General features: G+C 39.4%; 2 protein-coding genes and 1 pseudogene across 7 annotated transcripts; 1 reads left to right on the top strand and 2 right to left on the bottom strand.

Moving 5' to 3' along the window:
• Positions 1-184: 184 nt before the first annotated feature.
• Positions 185-8,409, top strand: LOC141598950 (uncharacterized). Of its 6 annotated transcripts, none has more exons than XM_074418822.1 (7): positions 185-589; positions 1,087-1,349; positions 1,506-1,592; positions 3,365-3,469; positions 4,879-5,053; positions 6,397-6,994; positions 7,622-8,409. In XM_074418822.1, exons 3-7 carry the CDS (start codon positions 1,550-1,552, stop codon positions 7,736-7,738), a joined length of 1,038 nt encoding a protein of 345 aa, XP_074274923.1. In that variant the 5' UTR covers positions 185-589; positions 1,087-1,349; positions 1,506-1,549; the 3' UTR covers positions 7,739-8,409. The 6 variants fall into 6 exon arrangements, with proteins under 6 accessions (XP_074274923.1, XP_074274915.1, XP_074274907.1 ...); XM_074418814.1 differs by having other exon boundaries at positions 186-589; positions 1,087-1,321; XM_074418806.1 differs by having other exon boundaries at positions 188-589; positions 3,333-3,469.
• Positions 8,410-9,188: 779 nt separating this feature from the next.
• Positions 9,189-17,704, bottom strand: LOC141639212 (alpha-galactosidase 1-like; annotated as a pseudogene).
• A 1,065-nt stretch (positions 17,705-18,769) lies between these two features.
• On the bottom strand, positions 18,770-21,352 carry LOC141639286 (uncharacterized). The gene is made up of 2 exons (XM_074448468.1): positions 19,500-21,352; positions 18,770-19,325 (listed from the first exon to the last, which is right to left on the bottom strand). Exons 1-2 carry the CDS (start codon positions 21,350-21,352, stop codon positions 18,770-18,772), a joined length of 2,409 nt encoding a protein of 802 aa, XP_074304569.1.
• Positions 21,353-25,008: the final 3,656 nt, after the last annotated feature.

Here is a 25,008-nt window from a genome sequence, read left to right on the forward strand (position 1 = left end):
AACTTGTATCCCTAGGATTCATATTCTGCCCATTAAGGTAGGGTAATGCATATCTGGGTAGAGTACATGATCTAATACTATCCTTAAACCTGACAAAATTGACCTGACTCGTTCTGAATAACCTCTCTCGTCACCCAAGTTCATGACCTGAGTTTTAACGGAACCCCGAATTGACCTGACTCGAATGTTTAGTGTTGCAAACTAATTATTATTCATAAATAACTTGATAATAGTTGAGCCGAAAATCACCTGAATCCTAAATGACCCGATCCTGCACGAACTAAACCAAAGTGAGCCGACCAAAAATTAACCCGATCCGAACCCGACCCTGGTCGACCCGTTTACGAGGCCCATCCCTATTGCGTAGTGTGAATCGTAGAAAAGCGGGAAATGAATCTCTTTCTTTCTCTGGGTTACGAGAAAAAATGGAGAAGTCGACCAAAATCCCCAAATTAATGGAGAACATAATGACGATTTTCCAACGGCGAACTTCTTCGACAAGCCCTCGCTCTCCCGTCGACTTGGATTCACCTAAACCCCTCCCGTTTTTGTCTCCTCTCGCTAACTCCGTCGTCTCCCGATGTTCCAGGTTCCCTTTTTTCTTCCCGTATTTTATACTCCCTTCGTTCCACTTTTATTGTCCCCTTTTGCGCTACGAGTAGTTGTTTCTGAATTGCCGTGAAATGATGATCATATATTTCACACCATGTTTGACCCTTGATTTAATTAATTCTATTATTCAAATAGTCCGTATTGCTCAAGACCGTCTTAATCGAGTGTGAGTGCGTCTTTAGTTAAGAGAGTCTTAAACAAGTACTCCCTCCGTCCGGGTCATTTGTTGTCCTATTCCATTTTGGGTGTCTCAGTCAATTGTTGTTCTTTCTATTTTAAGATTGCATTTGATGAGCAATTTAATCTTTCACACTTTGGTTCGGCCTCCTCTTTCCTTAGTCTTTGTGCCAAAACCAAAGGACAAGTATTGATCGGGACGGAGGGAGTCGGTGTACTTCAATAATCCATAACTCCATTTTCTAGAGGTTTTATCTGCTGCATTAGTTTTCACCGCTCTTTATATGCTGTCTACAGGATTTTGAATATATCTACACAAGAATTGCATACTTGTTTCGACACCGAGTTTCCTCACCTTGACAAACAACAAATCATATATGCCAGAAACTTGTTGGAATTTTGCTCATACAAGGCGCTTCAACTTTTCACTTCTCGTCCTGATTACTTGATTGATAAAGATTTCCGCCGTTTGACATTTGACATGATGCTTGCGTGGGAGGCCCCTGGAGTTGATATCGAACCAATTAACAAAGTGAGACAGCAAATTGCTTATCATATTTGTAAGATGCCTCGGTATCATAAGTAGCATTTCTCGTTTATACTAAGTGATTTATATACATATATATATATATATATTACTCGGTGCTCTTTACAAGCGGGAATCTTATATTTCTGTTATTGAGGCTTACTACTCTTCTGTTCGGGTCAATTTGTAGGAAAGTGATTCCCCGAGTAACAATCAGATTGAAGATGATGAGGGATGGTCTTTATTTTATACAAGTTCTACGGAAATGGCTGTTCAGGTTATAAATCGGGTTCTGCCTCTTTTATTTCTTATGTGCTTTATATACATACACTTACATGAGTATTTGTATATATTTATATTTAGATGTAGTAACTACCCAAAACCTTTTTGATGCATTAACCAACACTTCAGGAAGTAGACTTCACTTTCTCATATATGATAAGTACCTTCAGAGCCTTGACAAGTAAGTTTTTGCAGCTTATGCTCTTTGAGTTTGTTACTTGTTACTATCCAAACTTGGTGTGGTTCAGTTATCCTGTTTTTTCATTTTACTTTTTTTAGTGAATTGTTACATCATTACAAACAATACGAGGATCAGATCAAGTGTGCAAATGGCCAATATACGTAGCTTTGTAGTTGTAGCTATCCTTTAGCAATATATGCATATCTTGCTTGACGTGTCAAATTACTGAGGCTTGATGTGGAAGCATTGAATCTCATTACGCAGTTATGCTAGTACCATTGCATTGCTACTCAAGCATTGTACGATGTTGCTCCATCAGTCCGTTACAACATCAAGTTACACATTTTGGCGTCAATAAGCATTGCGACATTAGAAGTTTGTGTTTGGAGGAAGATGGATTGTGGTCACGGGACCATGGGTTGTTAATGTGTTTGCTCCTCAACATAGGGGGCATTTTACTTGATGTCCAAAGACATATTGTTTACTTGCGATCAACTTCTCAGTGGAACGTGCCTCAGGAGATCCTTGTGCCTCATAAACTAGACAACTCTTAGTTCCAAGAAGGCGTCTTTGAAACCCTTCTCTTGCTATAAGCACCTCTAATTAATTTAGACCAATGACACTCTACGGGACTTAAGATTGTGAATAAATTGTTTGCATCAGCCATGGATGCATATTCCTTTTTGCGCATCTGCAACCATGAGAGTGAGGCCTGATGTTTGGTCACTACTGGTGTTGTCCATCTGCTTTCTATTATCGTACTTAGTGTTTCACTTATACAGAACCAGCAAGAGTTTAGTTTAGGAGGCTTATTTAGCCTACTCTAGGAGTAAAATTGGACAGCTACAATAGATATAATACTTGGATGCTTTGTTAGATGCCTTGAATTATGTTCTTGACTTCCTAATTTTAGTGGCAAGACCAATAGAGTGAGCTATGTTACTCAGAGTCGTTTAAAAGTATTCGACACGGTAGGCGAGAGAACTAGAAGAGTTGGAGTAACATAGAGTGACAGACATTTTGGGATGCGTGAAGTGATAGCAAACTGCTTTGCTGGGATGTTACATAGTTTTGCTCATAGCAAGGGACGCTGTTGGTGTTACCTGTGTTGCTTCACCTAGTCACTAGTGACACTTCACCATGTTACGATGTTGTATAGATTGTATTCATATGGAGTTGTGGCCGGGAATAGTTGATACCATACTTCATATTAGTGTAAGGCTGTTTGTACTGGGAGGTCTTCTGGACAGGGACATAATGGCACATATCATGCTTATCTATCGCGTCAAATTAATAGTGTGCTATCAAGCTTGCATTTCAATAGTTTTCTTCATGATTTGCCTGACATTGTCAGTCATTAGTTCATTAATTTCTTTTTGTTAATTCCTAATCATGGCGTTGTTTTATCATCTTTAAAGCTGTTAATGGTAGTGCTAACTACTATATTTTAACCAAACAAAGGGCATTGGTAACTTTGCTGTTAATACACATCTTGTAGTGGACTAGAGCATAGAAATTTCCAGTTCCAGCTTTTCCTAATTTTTGTTTTTCTAGGGTGATCAAATCTGCAAAAAATGTGGTTGCAGCTTCATCTAACCTGGAACTTGTTGATGGTGAAGTCATCTTAGATGTTGATGGTGCAGTACCCACCCAGCCAGTTCTCCAGCATATCGGAATATCTGCATGGCCTGGTGAGTCACAGTTCTTGAGAAACTTTGACGTGAGTTTTTATTTCCCCTTCAAGTAGTCGCTATCTTCAAGCTTCTGTTCTAAGGCCTGTTTTTGGAGGACGTTGGGAATACTTATCTGAATTTATCTGAACAGGGCGAGCCCTATCCAAAAATTCCGATTTTTTCATGGACTGAGTTTGAAAATAAGATATGTTGCTAACAAATAAATAGACATGTAGGCAAAGAGAGTAATTTTTTTGAACAAGGTAAGGCTTGTGACTTGAGAACCTTTCTCAAAACGTTTCTGAATATATTTCTACAATTAGATACATGCGGAGTACTACCTTTGATTCCTTGGAAATGCTCCATTAGCTTTTTGCACAAGGATTAAGGTTGTGAGTGGGGTGGTGGGTCTCACCAATAAAGTAGGGTAATTTTACTAACAAAAACTTACTCAAAATGGAAATGGGCTAATTACTTTACAGTGAATAGGCCAATAACGGAATATGAGGCATTTCCGAGTATTGGAGGAGTAACTTTTTACCATTTAAATAGACAGAGAGAAACGGCTATTTCTATATAACGTGAGATGAAGCTTTTATTCGCTTTTTTTACTAGCATGGTGAGGCTTAGAGGATTTTCGTGGCAGGTGCCATCAGCCTTGTTGTGTGAATGAAGATATTCAATCCTAGTTGACACCAAAGTCAAGGGAAAGCATTTGGCTAATGCTAACTCTACAATAAAGTTCTTTGGGAATGCCGACATCACTTAGCTCTCTCTATCATATAGGAACTGTTGAGATGTCTTCTGATCTAATCCCATTTCAAGGGTTTTTGTGGTGATAATCTAGATCTTTTTTTTCGAAAATAAGACCCCTTAGCTGAAAATGACACGCTTAATTTAGTCATGAATTTTTACTGGGTAAGAATCAAGGAACCATATTTGACCATCTAAGCTTGTGTTTAGTCATTATTGCTGCAGGGCTTGTAGTTGTGCATGTGCATGATATCTTTTGTGTATGCATTTTCATTTGTGCCAGCTCATGTGGGTTAGGGGCGCTTGTATATCTCCTTATGTATGTGTTAGAATGAGATGGATTGGGATGTGGTAATGTACTTTACCGTGTCTATTTTTTTTTCCCCAATTTCTTTCTTTAAGGTATGTATGTATAATAGAAGTCCTTCCTATCACTTGTACAATGGTCTTGCAATCTGTATTGACAAAGTAAAGGGTGAAGACTATTAACCTGTTCTTTCTCTCTTTTGGTCAGGAACCATGGCGAAAAGCCATTTGTGCCTGAACTATTTTAGAGTTCTGAAGCTACTGAGCTTTGTTGTCTTAATTCTTGCTGATTTCATTGATGACTCCTAAGAGTAGTGCCTGTATCTTATTTTTTATCGTCTTTACTCTGACTTGGTTTGTATTTACAGGTAGGTTGACCCTAAGCAATAAAGCTTTGTGTTTTGAGTCGTTGGGAGTAGGTCAATATGAAAAGCCTGCAAGATATGATCTTTCAAGGGGTTTGAAACAGGTTATAAAGCCGGAATTGACTGGGCCGCTTGGTGCTCGACTGTTCGACAAGGCTGTGATGTACCGATCAACACTGTATGTATTGCAGTCATATCAAAATGCTATATAATTCTGAAATTAGTGAAACCTACTTACTGTTACTACCTTATATGTAGAACTTAGCTTGTGCTGCTTTTTTCTTGCTCTCAGTTTTCCTGAAGTTGGTAGTGAGATGTATGTATAGGACATGAAAAGGTTCCGCTAGACGAGCTAGAGCCAATGCGATCATACCTTTGTATACCGTTTTATTAATCAAACCTTTTGTCATCTGTCCATTTGCCCAACCAATTAGGTCTTCAGCAGAGCTTGATCTTGTGCTAGGTTCTGTATGAATCCTATCCAAATAATGTCTTGCCATTTGACTAGGGTCACAACCATTAACCATTGGTTGCGATCATTAGCCATGAACATGTGGACAACAGAGTGTGTTAATGAACCATACCACTCCACACGGAATGGCTAGTCATTATTGTTGCATAGTGCATACTATTGACAACACTCTTCCATGAACATTTGCCTTGGCAGCTGGAATCACCATGGTCCAAGTTGATTTAGACACTCACCATGGGGCATGTCTCCATGACTAAGATGCTAAGAGCGCACCTTTGTTCAAAGGCCAAAGGGTAGGCCGCAGGGACGTAGGGTGTTCACCAAAGCTTTTGCCTTACAGATATGCCATACATAGGGATACTCCGTTTCAAGGACATACTTTTGTTATGTGACATAATTAGTGCATAATTGTTGCATGAAGTTGGTTGTTCAAAGTAGCAATACCTCTTAGAATCGAGCCATCTAGGCGACTAGGCTTACTTTTTTTGACGCAAGTGTCCACTAGGATGCTCCATGGTTCGTACTAAGACACATACCTAGGATTCTACCAAATATATTTTACTCGATCACTTAGGCCATGGCACAAAGAACACTAAGTATTGCCCTTCTCAATACCGCTTTTCGTGGCCAGCGGTGATCTTGGCATAGCCATATGAGCGGCGTTGGGTGTCATCATAGACACACCCACTTGCCTCATGGAGCACTCTCGTGTCTGCTTGTCAATCAACCTTGAGTTGTCATTCTTTTTTATTATGATATAATATTATCTTGCTAAAAGTTATACCTCTGTGGTTTAAACAAAACTTTCACAAAAAGCATATCAGTGATACAAAGCCTGTCATTTGATTGTTTTTGTGAGAATTTTTTTTGTGGAATTTTTTACCTGCTAGAAGTTAAAAGTTCTTTTTATTCGCATTTTGAGGCGTGCGTTCACCCATGGACGGTTCGAAAAGATGATTCATGTCAGCCGACCCCAAATCATTTTGGGATTAAGGCTCTGATGTTGTTGTTGTTGTTGTTGTAGAAGTTAAAAGTTCTTTTAATTACAGCGTGGAGCCTGTATTTTTGGAGTTTCCAGAGTTCAAAGGAAGCTCGCGTAGAGACTACTGGTTGGATATCACTTTGGAGATATTACGTGCTCACAAATTCACAAGAAAATATAGTCTCAAAGGAATTCAAGAGTCTGAAGCAATTGCAAGGGCTATTCTGGGGATCTTTCGGTGTCGCGCAGTTAGAGAGGCTTTTCACTTCTTTTCATCGCACTATAAATCATTGCTTGTTTTTAACCTTGCTGAGAATCTTCCTGGAGGAGACGCCATTTTAGAAACTCTGGCAAGCTGCTTATTACGTATCGGAGCATGCTCTGCACAAGCGGATATATCTGGTAGTTCATTTACTGAGAAGAAGCTTGTGGAATGTCCAGTCTCGCTCGTAACATTAAGCGTATTGGGACTAACCCTGGACAAAGATGTAGAATTTGATTCAAAAGCTACATATCTTAGAGGATATGTTTGTGTGGGTGAAACAAATCAATTAGAAGCGGCAGTGAAACAATTGAAAATGGATACGGGAAAGGCTGAAGCAGCACAGCTGACTGTTAACCAAGTTAAAGTTGATGGAATAGACGCAAATTTTGTCATCATGAGAGTAATATTTCTGTTCATCTCTCTGTGCGTGTATACGTTTTTTTTTTTTTGTGTGTGTGTGTGTGTGTGTGTGTGTGTGTGTGTGTGTGTGTGTGTATGACAAGCCTGCTTATGTATAACATGTGTTTCAATTTCATAAGAGCTAATTGAAATTATTTTGGTAATTGCCGTCATAATTAGAAATCATATTGACATCTAAAATGGCCATTGTGCTCCTCTCAATCGGTGGAAGGTAAAGCCTGTGCATATTTAGATCATCTTTGTCTCCTCAAAGTGCGGAACTCTGATTTCATCGGACTTCTTAGTCAGAAAATGTTCCCTTGATGTGGGTAGCCATTCCCAATCTGGGAGGTCGACCGTAAGACATATTTTGTGCCCGTTTTCAATAATAAAGGGAAAATGAATGCAACATTGTATACCATTGTATGTTTCTTCTTCCCCCTTTAATGTGTTTTATGTACTTACTGGATGTATGTTTCCATTTTGTTCCTTTATCTCAATTGATAGTACATTTACGAGTTATCAAAATTTCAAATTAATTTGCTTTCGTGATGGCTTGCTTTTGTCATTTCCTTTTTATTCCCCTTCTAATGATCCCAAAAACTCATAGCATGATCCTTTCTTGTAGGAGCTGCTTTTCCCACTGATTCTACTTGCTAGCCGTTTAAAAGTCTTGGCTTCCTGGGAGGAGCCTTTTAAATCAACTGTTTATATGGTGCTGATGTGCTACATATTTGTGAGGTAACTTTGTCATGCCCTGATATTTTGATTTTGGTGGCATTTTGTAGGACACTTCACTTTTAATAGTTCAGCTAACTTTTTGCATTGCCCACTGGCCCATGAATCTTTGTTTCATAAGATCATGGGCGTGTCTAGACGTACGGTTAGCCAACAACAAGTCAACAACTTTTCTGTGTAATCTCACTACTACCTCTATCTGATTAAACTGTGTTTCCTTTCCCGGACATCTCTCATTAAACTTTCCATCCACACCAGAGAAGGTTTTACCATGCAAAATAACAACTTTTCCTGATTTCTGTATTAAAATTACAGTGATGCCCTTTTTTTACTCTCGAATTAATCTAACCTACCACTCAATATACCTAACAGTAATTAACTAATGTAATTACTGAGTCCAAATTTAGCCCTTTACGAGTTTATATCACCAAAATCAGCCTACCACTGATCTCAGTCACTCAGAACTCTAGTTTTCCTGTCACTGAGCACTCTGATTCCCCCTTACTGTATCTGATTGTGGGTGTGGATGTTTTTGTCGGGATAAGTCTGGTTGTGGGTTTGGATCTGAACGTCTGGCCCCGTCACTGAGCACTCTGATTCCCCCTTACTGTAACTGAAAATTGGATTCTGTATACACGGTTTTCGGATATGCGGAAAAAACAGCTATATAGAACCGTATATATAGAAAATCCGTGTTTGAATAAGGATACTGGAAAATGATAATGTTAAAAACCGGATATCAGATACGGTTTTATATACGGTTTTGCTCTGCCCCGCGCACCGACAGTGACATTCATTTTTTTGGTGAATTAGCAAATGGAAGGTCGGTGCTTTGTTGGAGGATGGTCATGACTTAATGAGTGAGCTAGCGAGTGTAGATATGTTAATGACTCAATGTTGACCCTTATCAATTTAGCTTGGCCACCTACTTTTGGACATGTAGGTGTTTGAGAGTGACTACAATCCCTTTTATCCACATTTCTACGCCCTTTTATCCACTTTTGAACGTGTTTTAACTGTGATTTGTATCTCGTGACTCCGCTGTTGGATTTTATTTAAAAGTTTTAAAAATCCTGTTTTTTCGCTACATTTTGGTTCTTTATGTTACTGTCGAATCTCAGGGTTCAGTCCGCACGATTATATTTTCCTAGGAAATTAATCGATTATATATGTTTAGATTGATGTGTATTTAACCACACACTCAATCGCGAACTCGTGACAACACCGTGTGGTTAGAGCTAATGAGAATCGATTAGAGAGCTTAGGAGAGAAAAACAGGGGATTTGTTTGAGTAGCTTGTACGGTATGCTTATAAGTAATGATTCTTGGGCGCAATCAGTGGCGTAGCCACATATATGATAGTGGGGTCTTGACATCCCATAACTTTTCGATAATTGGCGTTTTTTATCATTAAAATTTGACTGTTTTGAAAATTTTATGTCTTTAAGACCCCGTAATAAGATATAAATAACAATTACATTAGAATAGACCCCACAGGTAAAACGATTCTGGCTCCGCCACTGGGCGCAATTGAAGCAGTATGTCAAGGTTTCACTAAAGTTTCTTGGTTTTCTTTTATCAAAGCACAAACTAAGGACCGACATGAAGGAATACATCAAGAATAACGAAAAAAATAGAGATAATCAAGCAACTGGTTTCAATATGTACATCTTGGAGGTATGAGGCTCCAACATTGCTGTCAATTTCCCAACAAACTTCTGATTTAAGGTCTTGTGCTGTTATAACAAATGACAACACAACGTCGTTATTTTAAGTCGACTTATTTAGCATAAGAAGTAATTAAAATGAAGTCGGAGAGTAACAATGTGTACCTCCCAAAGATCTCTGGCTTGAACGACGCTGCCTTGGGGAATGCCGATATCATCCCAATGGGCTGTTACGGGATGGGTATATGTACCTCTATTCACCAAAAGAACGGCCACCCTATAATATGTCAGCGGCCCAGCCCACACCTGTTAACCACATTTATCATTATATCAGCAAAGACTAGTATTTAACCGTCTTAATCTTAATACTGATATACCCGTTTTTTTTAGAAAAATTGAATGTATACGATATTGTATGAGTATATTATACGGAGTATTAATCATTACCTCCCAGTCACCCTCCATCCTGACTTTTTTTGCTTGAATTCCGAGAGGATCTGTACATAATACAATCATTAAATCACCAAGAGTTTCAATCCTCTATATTTATTCATGGAAATAGAAATCAATACAATTATTGTTTTTTGACGGATATAAAACGGGTAATGAGACAAAAAGCAGAATGTTTAGATCATGACAAACTCTTATCTTATTCACCTATCCGTCTTAAACAAAGTAGTACTATTTGACATGTTTTATACGGAGTACTTAAAAGACGACTTTACCTTGGTTAACGTCGATCACTTCTTTATTGCCGATGATTTCCATGGTTTCCCTTGTCAAATGTCTCACATCACACCCAATCAGAAGAGGAGCCTACATTGTTTTTTTTTTTGCCGTATAAGGTCCTTGGCCATCAATTAAAATAAGCAACATTTTTTGCTTTTTTTTTTAAAGAAAATTCACAAATTCTTGTTTCAGACGGACACTTTTCGTCTTATTTTTCAGACGGACATATGCGACTATTTTATAGTTAAATGTAACCACAATGGTATAGGCAGTGTTACAGCTTATGGTAACTAGTTTTTTCAATGGTGGTCACATTTAACTGTAAAATGGTTACAAAATCCCGTCTTATTATTTCAGACCAAAAAGGCCTGTCTGAAGCAAGACCCACTAAAGAAAATTATATCACCTTGGAAATTGCCCAAATACTGAAATGAACAATGTATTCGTTTTTCGTCATCCCTCCATTTCCCACTTCAAGCATGTCCGGATCTACTCAGGTAGCAAACGTTTAACATTAAGTAGAGTCGTAGAGACAAAGAATCATTCACATAAATATTCAAAATTCGAAAGAATTTATGAATTAGAATCTAAGTGAACATACCATTCCAACCACCAGGTCTAGCATGCTTAGCGTAAGCCTCATTCATGTCCGCTCTAGTGACCATACTATAATGTAACAAACATGACCGTTATAGTAGTTAAAAAGCTTAACATTCATACAAAAGGCAACACATTTTTGTTCGGATAGATTTGCAAGTATTACCTATCCCAGTTGTCAGCAATGTCAGTCGTCGTTCTCCAACTATTCCCTATCTGAGAACCCCAAAGAGCCGGATGCATGTCCCCCCTGTAAAAAAAAAAAAAAAAAAAAAAATCAACAATGACGCATATGGTTAAGATAACATTTTTTTTACTGATCTCATATAATAGTAGGAGAAGGTAATAATCTTATTACCATTCACATAGTGAAAAGAAAATTGGTCGACGAGCATTCAACAGCGCTCTTGTCATCACAGGATACCTAACAATTGGCTTTGACCCATCGTTGAAGCAATTGTCATACTTTAGGTAATCAATGCCCTATAGAAAGTCGATAATTAGTCGTCATTTTAAAATTCCAATTAGAAGTGGCCCATTGATAATGTGTAATGTGTACTATCTAATTTGTCAAGAGTTAACGGTTAAATGAAAGTGATAGATACCCAAGAAGCGAATGTATTTGCATCCTTCTGCTCATGCCCCAATGACCCCGGCATTTTCTTGCTACAAGTGAAGTACCTATCAAAGGCGAAAACAATTCCTTAATTCCTGCATAAGAAATTACATTATGAATTTGTGATAAAAAGAGGTTGTTACAAATGTACCCTGCATCCGAGTAAATTCCAATCTTAAGCCCCTTGCTATGAACATAATCAAGAGCTTTAATACTGCATTTTAAAAGTTGATCTTTTGGCTACTAAATGACCCTGAAACATATCAACACAACATTAGATTTAGGAAAAAAAAAATCAGGAGTTTAGTCGGATTCGGAAGTATCAACCCATCGTGAATTTGTAACGCTAGTCTCAGATAGGTAAGGCACCCCCTTTTTATCAAGTACGGGAGCCTTCTATTACACTAGTCACTAGTGTAATGTTGATGTTGAGCCATAGTTGGAAAAAAAGACGCGTACCATTCTATCACGCCTTAATTCAGCCCAACAATCATCTGAGATGAAAAGAACACAGCGTTTAGGGATTAGGAAACATCCGAGCAAATTGTCAGACTACAAACTAAACTTCAAATGTTAAGTATCATAACGGATTATAAGGAAATACAATACGTACCTATGTTAACGTACTTATAACCAAGCTTAGAGAGACCGATTGCGACCGAGTGCATCACCACAATGTGGATTCTAATCCCTCAAAGACTTGTTCTACTTGAATTACGTTAGTATAGATAGGGGTCGAAAATCTTACCGGTTTCTCTTACAATCTTTTCTCACATCACAAATTGAAGTGATTCCAACTATTCCATCCGATTCAAACAATAAGTAAATTGATATAATTGATGTTAAGTATCAAAGTCACCTTAATTCTACCTTGATTCTGAGATTGTTGATAGAAAACATTAGAACAATTGTCCTGAATTTATACCGACTTTATACTGGTACATTAACTGGTGTTTCGGTTAGCAGTATTAGTTTTATATCGACTTATACGCAAACGACCCTCATGTCAAGCAAACCCAAAGACTCCCATCAGTAAACCGAAACACACCGGACATCCAGCACTACAAATTTCGTATATGATTTAGTAAACAACAAATGTAAAAGAGAAATTACGTTTCTATCTCCAACTTGCTATTTTTCGGAATATGAAGATTATTCCCTTTCTATTAAATTTGTAACAATTTTTCTCCAGAAAACTGATACTCCCTCCGTACCACACCAAAGGTAACGTAGGGAAAAGTTGAGTATTTAAGAAAATGTGGAAAAAGTAAGGGTAAAGAGAGAAAAAATAGGTGGGGTATGTAATTATGGGTTTAATTGTTGGTTAGTATGTGGGGTATGTAATGACATTTTGTGTAAATATCAAATGGGTATAAGGATAATTTGGTAATGTTGTGCGCCAAATAAAGAATGTTACCTTTGGTGTGGTACGTCCGTTTATAGTAAGTGTTACCTTTGGTCTGGTACGGAGTGAGTATAAACTTATACATCTAATTAAAATTATACAAGTAACTTATAACACCGTGAAAAACCACTTATATAAGACACACATAAATATGTACTCCCTCCTATTCACCATTTTTTTCCCTATTTCCTTAAACGGATTATTCAGGTTTTCTTCCTCTTTCTTATTTTGGAAACTTTTACTCTTATTTTATTCATATCTCTCTCCTATTACCAAACCCCACCCAACTTTTACTCTTATTTTATTCATCCCTCTCTCCTATCACCAAACTCCACCTAACTCACAATTCCCCGGATTGGCCAGGGGGCGGGTCAGGCTCTTCTGGTCAAACCCGGGCCAAGTCTGGGGGAGGGGCGGGCTTGGCCATGCTGGGACATGCTTGACCCGGGCCTAGGCCCAATGCGGGCCGGACCGACGGGCCTACCATAATTTTTTTATTTTCCTGAAATAGATGGACAAGTGCAGGCCGGGCTGAGAAAATGGAACCCGGGCCAGGCCAGGGGGAAGGAGCGGACCGTGTGAGATGACGGGCTGGAGTCGGGTCGGGCCAAGGTGGCCCGTGCTGTTGGCAAGCTCTATGCGTTAACGTCTCCCGATCCCCAAGCTATAATAAATCTTTATTTGTTTAATAATGTAGTTCATATTTTATCTAAAATCATTATGCTACTATTTTTTTTTCATATACTTCATAACTTCGCCAAACTATACTTGGAGCCTCGAGGGAATACATATTATAGGGTAAGACTATCTCACCTTCATTTAATTTATCACAAATTCTCATTGAAGACATGATATATCCGTTACAAGCTGAAGACGGATACCATTTTATCTCACAATGTACCCACTTTTTCTCTCTCTGCAACACTATTCATGTGGTCCCCTTTCTCCACTAACCCATTTTGTTACCATTTTATCTCACAAAATATCCGTCACAAATGGTAACCCGTCACAAGGGAGACCAATTGTTAATTTATTGATCATATAAACAAGTTGCCTTGTATACAATGCGGTCGTCTTAGGGTGTAAAGGCCGTCTCATGCAATAACTACGACATCAGAAAGAAGGGAGCATATTAAGTCTTGATATAGACGGATATATCCGTCTACAGCAAGAGACGGGTCAAATACCCTTAAAGTGATGACATTTTTGGGACCCACCACGCAAGTTGTTGTTTGTCTTATGTATAATGTGGTATGTTACTTGGTCCGTCTTTAGTTATAGACGTATAGTTGCCGTCTATAATGAGATTTTGTGTTCTAAAATAGACATTGGTGTTGGAGTTGGTGACTAACTCTATAATGTTAGGAAATTGTACACGAACTGAAAAGACAATAATGAAAACCGCACCGAATCGTTATGCTTTCCTAATAGAACAATTCGACCCTTACTTTAGTGCCTGGGTTGTATCGAACTTTCTATTGAGATAAGACGGTTGCCCTTTGTATTCGGCACAGAATACAGAGATATAATTAAGAAGTATTTTTGAGCAGTTTGTGTTTTTTTTGTTCAGGAATGCAGAAGTTATGTTTTTTCTGTATTTTCCTTCTGTCTCTCAAACTCTATTTATAGAGGAGAAGAATGGGAAAGCAGAGGGAAAGGGGAATGAATTCTGAAGGGTTGCAACCTTTCAGATTTTCTGTTGGATTTAGAAAATTCCGACAGGAATTAATTAATTTCCAAAGTTTCGGGGGCGTTGCCCCCGAACCCCCATCGGGGACCACGTTGCGTCCCCGAACCCTTAAACCAGGGCGCTTCGCCCCTGGACCCAGACTCGCTGACCGGTCAGCGAGACCCCCGCATAGTTATTCGAACGAAAATTATTCCGTAATCCCGTAAATAATTATGCAAGCGTACACTCCGTACTTCCCGAACTAGCATTTTATTATTTAGAAATTACCCATCCTTGAACCAGTCTTTAATTACGTCAAATGAACCGATAATTACACTTAAATTACCAACATATAAAACCACTACAAATGACAGCATCCGTAGACCAAAATCAACAATGTTAATAAAGAATTTCAACAAAGACAATCGTCATAAATTGGTCTTCGTGAAACGTGACTGGCTTCATGTTCGAGTATCAGAGTATCAGACTGTAGTACAATACAAGTTATTTAAATATTTTTGGTCGGATTAAATATTAGTAAGTTAAGATTATACACAGAACCATGAATCCTAGCTTAAATTAGAGTAATTTCAAAATTCTCATCCAAAATACTTTTATCAATTAGTCATAATGCACTTTAAAAAAAAGGTTTTAAAAGTAAAAATAAAGAATGTATATTTAATCCCTATACAAAAATTCTTATTTAAGACAGCAATATTCATTTAAACTTAAAATTGGCAAAGTATGATAAATGGTCCAAAAGGAGGATGCCTATGGACTAAAAAAAAGTTTGTCCTAAAGAGCATATTTATAGCATCTTTAATGGTAAACTACATTGTATTGTAGCTTGACATGCCACATAGTTATTTTCAGCAATATTGCTCTCAAACTACATGTTCTCCCAATGGTAAGCTACTATACCTTGTAGCTTGAATAGACCTACTTCACATTAATCAACCAATAAAAACCAAGCAACAAAAATCAAGCATGTAAATTGGTAGAGCAGGTGTAGCTTTCTAGCGGGTCATGATTTTCCATCTCCAATGGTGAACAACCTGCTTGAAATTTTTACAAAATTGCAAGCAGGTCCTTTTTTGTAACCATTGGAGATGCTCTTAACCTGTTTCATCTTAAAACGGATACCTGTGTCCAACTACCCTTTTGACTTTGTGAGTGAATTGTCACATCAAGAATTGGAGACTTGAATATCATGTTTTCATATTGAGAAGTGTTATCTATCTTCTTTTTTAATAACCGATTAAAATATAACTAGTATAGTTCCCGTGCTACAGCACGGTATTTTTTAGATTTGTTTTATAAAGAAATTTTCTTATTAAATTAATTGTATAAATTAACTATACTTGGAGTTTAATGTTATAATGTACGAAGTACTAAATATAATCTTAGTAAGAGATAGAAAACGAAAGTTTATCACCATTAAAAGACACTTTATAAGTTATTTTTGTCTGAAACTGTTTTTACTTTACCATTAAAAATAACAATATAATGTTATATCGTTATATGATATGACATAAAATAAAATTAAGTGATGTAAGATCTAATTAAAATGCGTATTGCCTTATAACGAAAACAGGTAAAAACAGTATACTACGCATTTAAAAAGACAATTTACAAATAATTAACTAATATTTTTTATTTTTATTTTTTATTTACATAAAAATTTGTTACGTCATAGAAAACCATATTTTGAGTCTAGCTGATGAAGGATAATACTATAAAAAGGAGATTTGCGTAACTTTAGAGTGTAGAATCGATGAAGGATAACATTTATGGAAATGATTGTATACTAATAAATTAGGGATAATAATCAAGTTTTTTAAAAGAGGTAAATATAAATGTAATATTGTTTCCATATATAGTTTTGAGAGTTATTTTATTAGGCGGGAAAACTACTAAGAGTTTTTATTCTCTTAGTAGTAGGGGGGATATATTTAGTCTCATCCACTTGTCATCTGTCTCATACGATATATATTAACTTAATCGATTGTGAGAGGGCAAATGAAGAAGATATGAGTGAAAAGGTAGATAGCAATACTCATTCATATTTATCACAAGTCATAAAACCAGCAAATACAAAGTAACCAATGGTAACATTGAGAATCTTGACACTATTTATGGTCGTAGAGAATCTTTAATATTATTCTTAATCTATAAAACAAAATATAGTCATGTGAGATCTTGTTTGATTTATCGTCATGAATGCTATAAGAATATCAATTTTTTATAATTTTTAATAATGTATAACTAAAGATATTCACGTTGCAAAACGTGTCTCGACAAGTGTGAAAAAGTCAATGTTACCATGGTATAGAGGGAGTATTGCATAACTACATGAAACTGATGAAAATAACTAAGAGAAAGTGGTGGAGATTGGGGGCGGTCTAGTAGGTAGCGTAGTAGTAATAATAATAGTATAAGGGAAACTAAAAAAAAAGGACGAGCGCTCCAGGCCCCTACTAGCCCCTAGAGCTGGCAAAAGCTGACCCGACCCGAGAAACCCGACTCGACCCGTCCGAAACCCGACCCGATACAACCCGAAAATTGGGTGACCCGAAACCGAACCGACCCGATCCAACCCGGCCCGATAACCGATAACACCCTTATTTTTTCCAACCCGAACCCGACCCGACCCGACCCGTGACCCGATATTGACTCAACCCGATAGTGAATTAGCTTAATAATGGTGTAAATAAGACCAAATTGGCAATAATCTTAATTATTTTCACTTAAAATTACAATTAATGCACCTACACGTTGTTTAAACAGAAATTTACCCATCTAAAACTAAATACATAAGAGAAAATATATGTTTATAATATGACCCGATACTGACCCGACCCGACTTGCAACCCGCTGATGACCCAACCCGAAGATGACCCGACATGAACCGTAACCGACCCGACTCGTCGCTAACCCGTCACAACCCGAACCCGATATGACCCGACCCGCTTTGACCCGACCCGTAACCGATCCGAGTGATCCGATTATCACCTCTACTAGCCCCCTCACTCCACCATTGGATGAGACTATTTCCGACATACTCGAAACAATGAAAAAAAAAAAGCAAAAATGAAAATGATTTGAAAGAGTAAGAATAGAGAGATAGTTACATACCCCATGGGAGGAGTATGGGCAAGGCCATTAGAAAGCAAAAATCTCCTGTATGGATCATGACCAGTAGCATTAACATTAATAGCATTGCTGGTATTGATGGCGTAATGAAGCACTAACAACAAAAACAAACACAAGAATGCGTAATTATTCCCCATGTTTACTGATGGACCTACTACTACTCGTATAAATATGCTACACAGCTAATAAATTTTGAAGGCCTTTTGGCTATTGCTATAAAATCTTGGTTTCTCACATCCCCTGTTATAAGGCTGTGCATATATATAGTCGCGATTCATGTATGGCCCGCGCTTTAGCTTTACGAGGATCATTTTGTGGCTATCCTTACTATATACGTCTCTTCTCTTTTCATTTTTGTCCTAATCTTTAATTCTGAGTATTAGGATTTAGGATAACCTTATATCTTCTCATCCTTAACGTATCTATCATTACCACATTAGCACATTCCTCAACATTATCTTTTATCAATACTTGTTACTTCCTCCTCCATGACTAAATTTCGGTCAATAGGTATCATTTTCTAGGTATAGATGTATCCGTTAATAGTTATCATTTCTATTTACACAAATTCTCATTAAAAATGGACATTATTTATCAAACTGGCCCAAAAAATCGGGTAGATTCTCTCATAATATGTAAGTGGGAATTAAATAGAAGACTCAAAAGCTTTCTCTCACTTCATGATATTGTGAGAGGGACATTATCCATCTTCACCATGACGGATATTCCTCTTCAACGAGCATGTTGTTCTATTTATTGTAAACTTTAGAGTTTTTTCATGTAAAAACTACCTTATATTTAGGGGTATTTGTAAAAAAAAAAACTACCTTATATTATTTTTCTTGTTTTTGACTACCTTTGTTTTCTCATTTTTGGTCAAAAACTATCTACGCCGAAAATATGGCGAGATTTGGTCGATTTAATGACATTAAACTATCTCACACGACTTTCTTAACATCAAACAACAATGATCAATCATGCGTCAAACCAAAATTTAACTTGGATAAGAAAATTAATAAATTTCACATTTCAATAATAACTACAAACATCTACTAAAGTTTAGCGTAAGTACTTTATGACTTCCCAAAATCAGGCCTTAGTAAGATTAAAACATAAAAGAGTCATGTGAGATATGTTAAAGCCGGAAAATAGATCAAATATGTCTAGATTCTTTTTTTTTTTTTGAAATCCCAAAGATGGGATTAATTCATTCCATAAGAATCAAAATGAACAAGATCAACAACGTAGCGTGGAAGATCGCCAAGATCCCAAAGTTTACGACCGCTATGAATCGCACTTAACTTAGCTAACTCGTGCGCTACCCTATTTAAATTTCTACTAGCAAAAGACCAAGAGACAGACTCAAAACTATCACAAACTGAAAAAATATCGTCTAACAACAAATGAAAATCACTTCGTCCCTTCTCCTTTGTCAGCAACGCATCGACTAGAGGCTTGCAATCGCTCTCAACAGCTATCTTCGTGTATCCCCGTCTTCTTGCTTCCTGAATTCCGATCACCATAGCTTCAGCCTCTGCCATCCGCACCTCCATCATCTCCTCTCTATGTTCGCTCAATCCCCACAGCACCTCACCCTCATTCCCACGGCAGATGACCCCCAACCCCGAGCCCCATCCCTCTTTTACCCCTGCATCAACATTTATCTTCACCACCTCTCCATCTGGTTTTACCCACTGCCTTCTCCCACTTCCATTTCCCTCCCCTGTGTACGTACTTCCCTCCTCCTCACCCATCTCCCTACAAAGCTCCATAATTCTCCTTCGTACCTTCTCGATGTCTACACGTGTATTTTCGAAGACCCATTTATTTCGAGCTTCCCATAATGCCCAGCAACCCGTCATAAATATTTCTATCTCACCATCCTCCAACTCCCTCCACACATCCTCCACCCACTCCCTCACCCGCTCATACCCATCCGCCATCCGCACCTCCATTCCCAGCCTATCCCACAGCCCACCCGCAACCCCACAACCCCGAATAAGATGAAGACTAGTCTCCACTTCATTCTCGCAAACTGGACAGCCTGCACCAAACCCGCGAACCCGAGTAGCTAGATTGTACTTCGTGGCTATGGCATCATTACAGAGGAGCCACATGAACACCTTGATTCTAGGCAACACCTTCGCTTTCCAGATTCGATTCCACAAAGCTTTGTCCTTCGAGTTGTCAGACGGACCCCCTTCATCCTCTCTTCCATTTGTTAGCGCTCTATAGGCAGATTTGACGGAGTATTCACCATTTTTTTCGAGTTCCCATGTCCAGGCGTCCTCTGGCTTTGTGAGACTAATACGCATACTAACAATTCTGTCATATTCAAAAGGGAGAAAGTACTCACGAACCTTATCCTTATCCCATGACGTACCATCCGGGCTCCATAAGTCAGCTACCATCATGTTTGCATCCGCATCCCGTCTTGGTGAAAGGACCCTCCTCGTCTGCGTGTTTGCAATCCATGGGTCAGTCCAGACTTTGGTGCTCATACCATCTCCAACCCGCCTTCTTAACCCCTTGAACAAAACCTCCCTAGCCTCTATAATCCCCCTCCACGTATAGCTCGGATTAGTACCCATACTAGCACTCATAAAATCACCCGCAGGAAAGTATTTGCCTCCCATCACACGAGACATAAGGCTGACCTTATTTGTGACTAATCGCCATGCTTGTTTTCCTAAGAGAGCCATATTGAACATGTGAAAATCGCGAAAGCCCAATCCTCCCATGCATTTCGGTTGACAAAGCTTTGACCATGCTATCCACGGGATCTTGCTTTTCCCGTTCGTTGACCCCCACCAGAATCGAGACACAATTGACCGTAGTTCATCGCAAAAGTTGGCCGGCAATTTGAAGACACTCATTGCATAAGTCGGGATTGATTGGGCCACAGCCTTTATCAAAACTTCCCGACCCGCCTTCGAGAATAATTGTCCTCGCCATCCCTGCAATTTCTTACATAATTTATCTCGAATAACACTAGCCACAACTCTCTTCGAATGTCCAATAACAGTGGGGAGCCCGAGATATCGCTCTTGTACTTCAACAGTTCGAACACCGAGTCTTGCAGTCACCAAATTTCTATCAGTCTCCCTAGTACCGCGGCTAAACGACACAGTGGTTTTGTCGAAATTAATAACCTCCCCAGATGCCGCAGCATACTCCTGAAGTATATTTTGTACGCAAATAGCTTCCCCAAGCTTGGCTTTAATAAAGAAAATGCTATCATCCGCAAAAAACAAGTGTGAAACCACAGGAGCAGTCGGTGCAATTCGAATCCCATGTAGCGAACCATTTTCAGCAGCACGCCTCACTAAACTCGACAAAACTTCGGCACACAATATAAATAGGTAAGGTGATAACGGGTCCCCTTGTCGCAGCCCACGCTCCGGCCTAAATTCCTCCGACGGGCTACCATTAATCAAAACGGAAAACGTGACCGATGAAACACACATCATGACGCGATTAACCCACCTCGAATCAAATCCCATGCGTAATAAAACCCGTTCCAGAAAATGCCATTCCACTCTATCATACGCTTTGGACATATCGAGTTTTAACGCCATATGCCCATTTTTATTTCTTGAGTTCTTCATAAAATGGAACAATTCAAAGGCAACCAAAATATTATCCGTAATTAACCGGCCTGGAGTAAACGCACTCTGATTTTCTGACACAATATCCCCCAAAAACAGCTTGAGACGATTAGCTAGAACTTTCGAAACTAGCTTATAGACCACATTACATAAGCTAATTGGGCGGAAATCGACCATTTTATCGGGTGCCTTCTTTTTTGGGATAAGAACAATATGGGTTTTATTGATGCCCTCCGGAAAAGGTGCTCCTCTCAACACACTAAGCACGGTACGGACCACCGCATTACCCACAATGTGCCAGTAGGTTTGGTAGAAGAGTCCATTCATCCCGTCTGGACCCGGCGCTTTCAATGTCTAGATTCTTAGCGTAGGTAGTTATTGACCAAAAATAAAGAAAACAAAGGTAGTTGAAAACAAAAAAAATAATATAAGGAAGTATTTTTACAAATACACCTAAATATAAGTGTTCCGGGTGTAATTCCAGAGCAAGTTTGTTCACCACCCGCGCTTGTAAGATGACGTCTTTGGTTGAATCTTCCTTGCCTTGGTTGTTCTCCTCGGCCTCCCCTGCAACAATGAACGAACTGAGAGCTTGGCTTTGTGCCAAGCGTACTCACTCCGACGCTCAAGTCAGTAAACTCGAATGGACCAAGTTGTATGTTACTTGGCTAAGTATGTGTTTGATAGTAGGAAATTTGTCGTCTATTCCCTATACCAAAACAATTTATAAAACCCGAAAAAGTGTAGTATTTAGTCGGGGTCGAACTCAAGGACGGCGGGGGTTGCTACAAAGTTCGATTAAGAGTCAAGTTTAATCAAAATTAAAAGTAAGGGTTTTGGTTATTATCACTAGAGCAAGGACAAACAAGACGATGATAATGAATACGGTTAATTAAAAGCTAGGGCCTTCGGGGTCATCAATATGGTTTAGGGGCAAGCATGAAGATCAAAAAGGGTCAATGGTGAGAGAATAACCTAAGATGAAGAACCAATGTCTTGGCTATCTTAAGGATGGCTACTAATTTTCATTAAGTATCCCTCCTCTCCTAACAAACATCAAGACTCCCAAAAACTTTCATTCTAAGGGAGAATTAAGCAATAAAGGAAGAAAGGCAAAAGCTTTCACTTGAGCAAATCAACAAACACCTTGAGTGCAATGAATAGGAAAGTTAAACAATTTCACCAAAGACCAAAATATTCAAAAAATCATGCCCATAAATTCCATAAAGAATCACCCTAAACCCTAGAAGGGATCTACTCACTCATGTTAAGGGAAATTATGCTAAATAGAGAAGAAAAACAAACAACACAAGGAGGAGACATAATGAAGGTTGTAACAATATCAAAAGACAAGGAAAATGTAAACAAATGATAAACAAGTAAAAGAAAGGAGAGGAATTATACCAACAAAAGGAAAGATGGATGCTTGATTGATTAATAAGAAGGAAAACCCTTCAAAATCCCCAATACAAACTTCAACAAACAAGTGTAAACAATTGACTATTACTAGAACTAACTAATTCTTGCTAAATATTAATAATAATTATTGAAAGATTAGAACTTGATTAAGGAGGTATTACAATAAATATGGAATGTTTTTCAGATCTAGGGTTGTGTGCAAAAGGGTTTAAGGAGGGGGTATTTATAGGCTATCATTGGATTAAGGAAGGAAAGAATGAAAAAGCCCATTAGCGTGTAACGTGTTCCTGTGCCGGCGGGCCGGCTGCCGGCCTCATGTGCCGGCAGCGCGTTCATCAAAAACTGAGGAAGAATTGAGGTTGCGTAATTCCCTGCCGGTGGGCCGGCTGCCGGCCTGCCGGCAGAGGATTCCTCTTCTTGAGATTTTCTTCCATTTCTTCATGTCAGGTGCCTTCTGCCGGCGGGCCGGCTGCCGGCTACCTGTGCCGGTAGCGCGTTGCTTGAACTTTGGCCAAAAACTTCTTCAAAAATTTGACTAAGTATGGGATTGTGTTCCCCGGTGTGGGCATGCCGCCGCTCTGCGCAGAGAACATCTGCTCAGCTTGTTTCCTCCTTTTTCTCCTCATAGCCATATCCCCTGCCGGCTGCCGGCCTGCCGGCAGAGGATTTCTTCTTCAAAATCCTTTATTTCCCTTTTCTTCATGTAAAGGCATTAGAATGCCTTTTCTTGCCCCAATTCCTCCATACTCGACTCGGTTCCTACAAAAGGACACACAAAATGACAAGTACGGGGATCGGGCACAAATGCGAGGAAAGGCACACGAAACCGACTCGTTATGAGCCGGAATGCGTAAAAGAAAGAGGGAAATAAGGTGTAAATAATTCATATATCAGTGTTGTAGAGAGATAAGGAAGATGTTACCAGATGAATAGTGATTCTTAGGCTAAATTGTGGATCCTCTACTCAATGAGAGTAGAGGAGTATTTATAGACTTTCACCTTTTGTCACGTAGTGGCCAAGTGGCCAAGTGGCTAGCAGGTGGAAAGACTGTTCTACCCTCGGCCGAGGGACCTATGGCAGGCCGGCGGGCCCTGTTGACTCACCGCCGAGGGGTCTTGGATATGAGTACGCTGATGTGTGCCCCGGCTACCTAGTTGTCTCAAATAGGGACCTGGAGGACAGGCTGCGTCGGTTAGGCTGTCTAGGTCGTTGACTTGTTGTGGACATCCTTGACCTTGCTCAATGTGTTGACTCGGTCAGCGGGTGCAGAATATGCCCCATCAATTTGCCCCCAGCGTAGTCTATGCCGTGGTATGGGCTCCGATATATGTTGAGCGTATATTCTGCGTAAGAAAACAATTTAAATCCCCGGCTTCTTCTCCCTCGGCTTACTTTCGTACGGGCCGTACCATATCCCCCCTCCACATGGATGTGTAATGGACATCAAATGTGGAAGAGAAGATGGCGGTGGCCGGTGGCCGGTGGACCCGAGGTTGAGAGTGCCGGTGTGCTTTGATTGCCCCGGCCGGTGCTGCCAAGCTCGGTTGATCATGTGGCCGGCGGAGAACAGATACTTAGGAATTTGCTGAGGGAGATGAATTGGCAGAGATATAAAGGGGCGTGTTGAAGAAGCTTGGTCACTATTGCATTGATTGACGTTCAACTGTTGCAATGATTGACATTCCGTGGTCGCATGTCTGACACGTGTCTGTTCGCTGATTGGCTGACGTTTCATGGGCTGTGCCCTGATTGGTCTTTCTTCATGGGTTTTTTCCTATAAATAGGGTAGTTAGTCCCTGAAATTGGCCACCAATTTCATTTTCTCTAAAATTTCCTTCTTGCTTAAACTCTCATTGACGGAACTTCTCTCTAGCCTTCAAACTTCTACTCGGCGTAACCCTTTTTCCAAGGTAAACAATCAAATTCTCGATCTTTTCTTTGTTAAATAATTGTTGCTGCCATGTCCTCTGCTGACGCCGGGCCTAGTAATCGTGCGCCGGGGGGTTCCCCGTCGCGTCTTAATGAAGAGGAGATACTAGAGGCTATCCCGATAAGGTCTAGGGGTCCTAGGCCTCTTTCTCCTGAAGCTAATCCAGATGTTTTGGAGGGTTGGGAGGATGAGGAAGATGATGATGCTGAAGGGGCTCATCCTAATGAGGGGAGGCCGTATATCGAGGATCACGGCGATGCCTGTAAGGCCTGCCCTGACCGCGCTTGGACCCATAAATTTGCCAGCTGTTCTGGTCCCGACGTTTTTGCGCGTCACTTCTACTTTGGCAGGGGGTATAGTATCGTCATTCCCGGGGTTGACCAGGCGGTCTGTTGCCCTCCCAAGGGCTACATCGGCGTGTACATCAGACACCTGGAGTATGGGCTCCGGTTTCCTCTGAATAAATACGTTATGGCCATTATT

Source organism: Silene latifolia, chromosome 1 (genome assembly GCF_048544455.1).
Source record: "Silene latifolia isolate original U9 population chromosome 1, ASM4854445v1, whole genome shotgun sequence".
Taxonomy (NCBI): Eukaryota; Viridiplantae; Streptophyta; class Magnoliopsida; order Caryophyllales; family Caryophyllaceae; genus Silene; species Silene latifolia.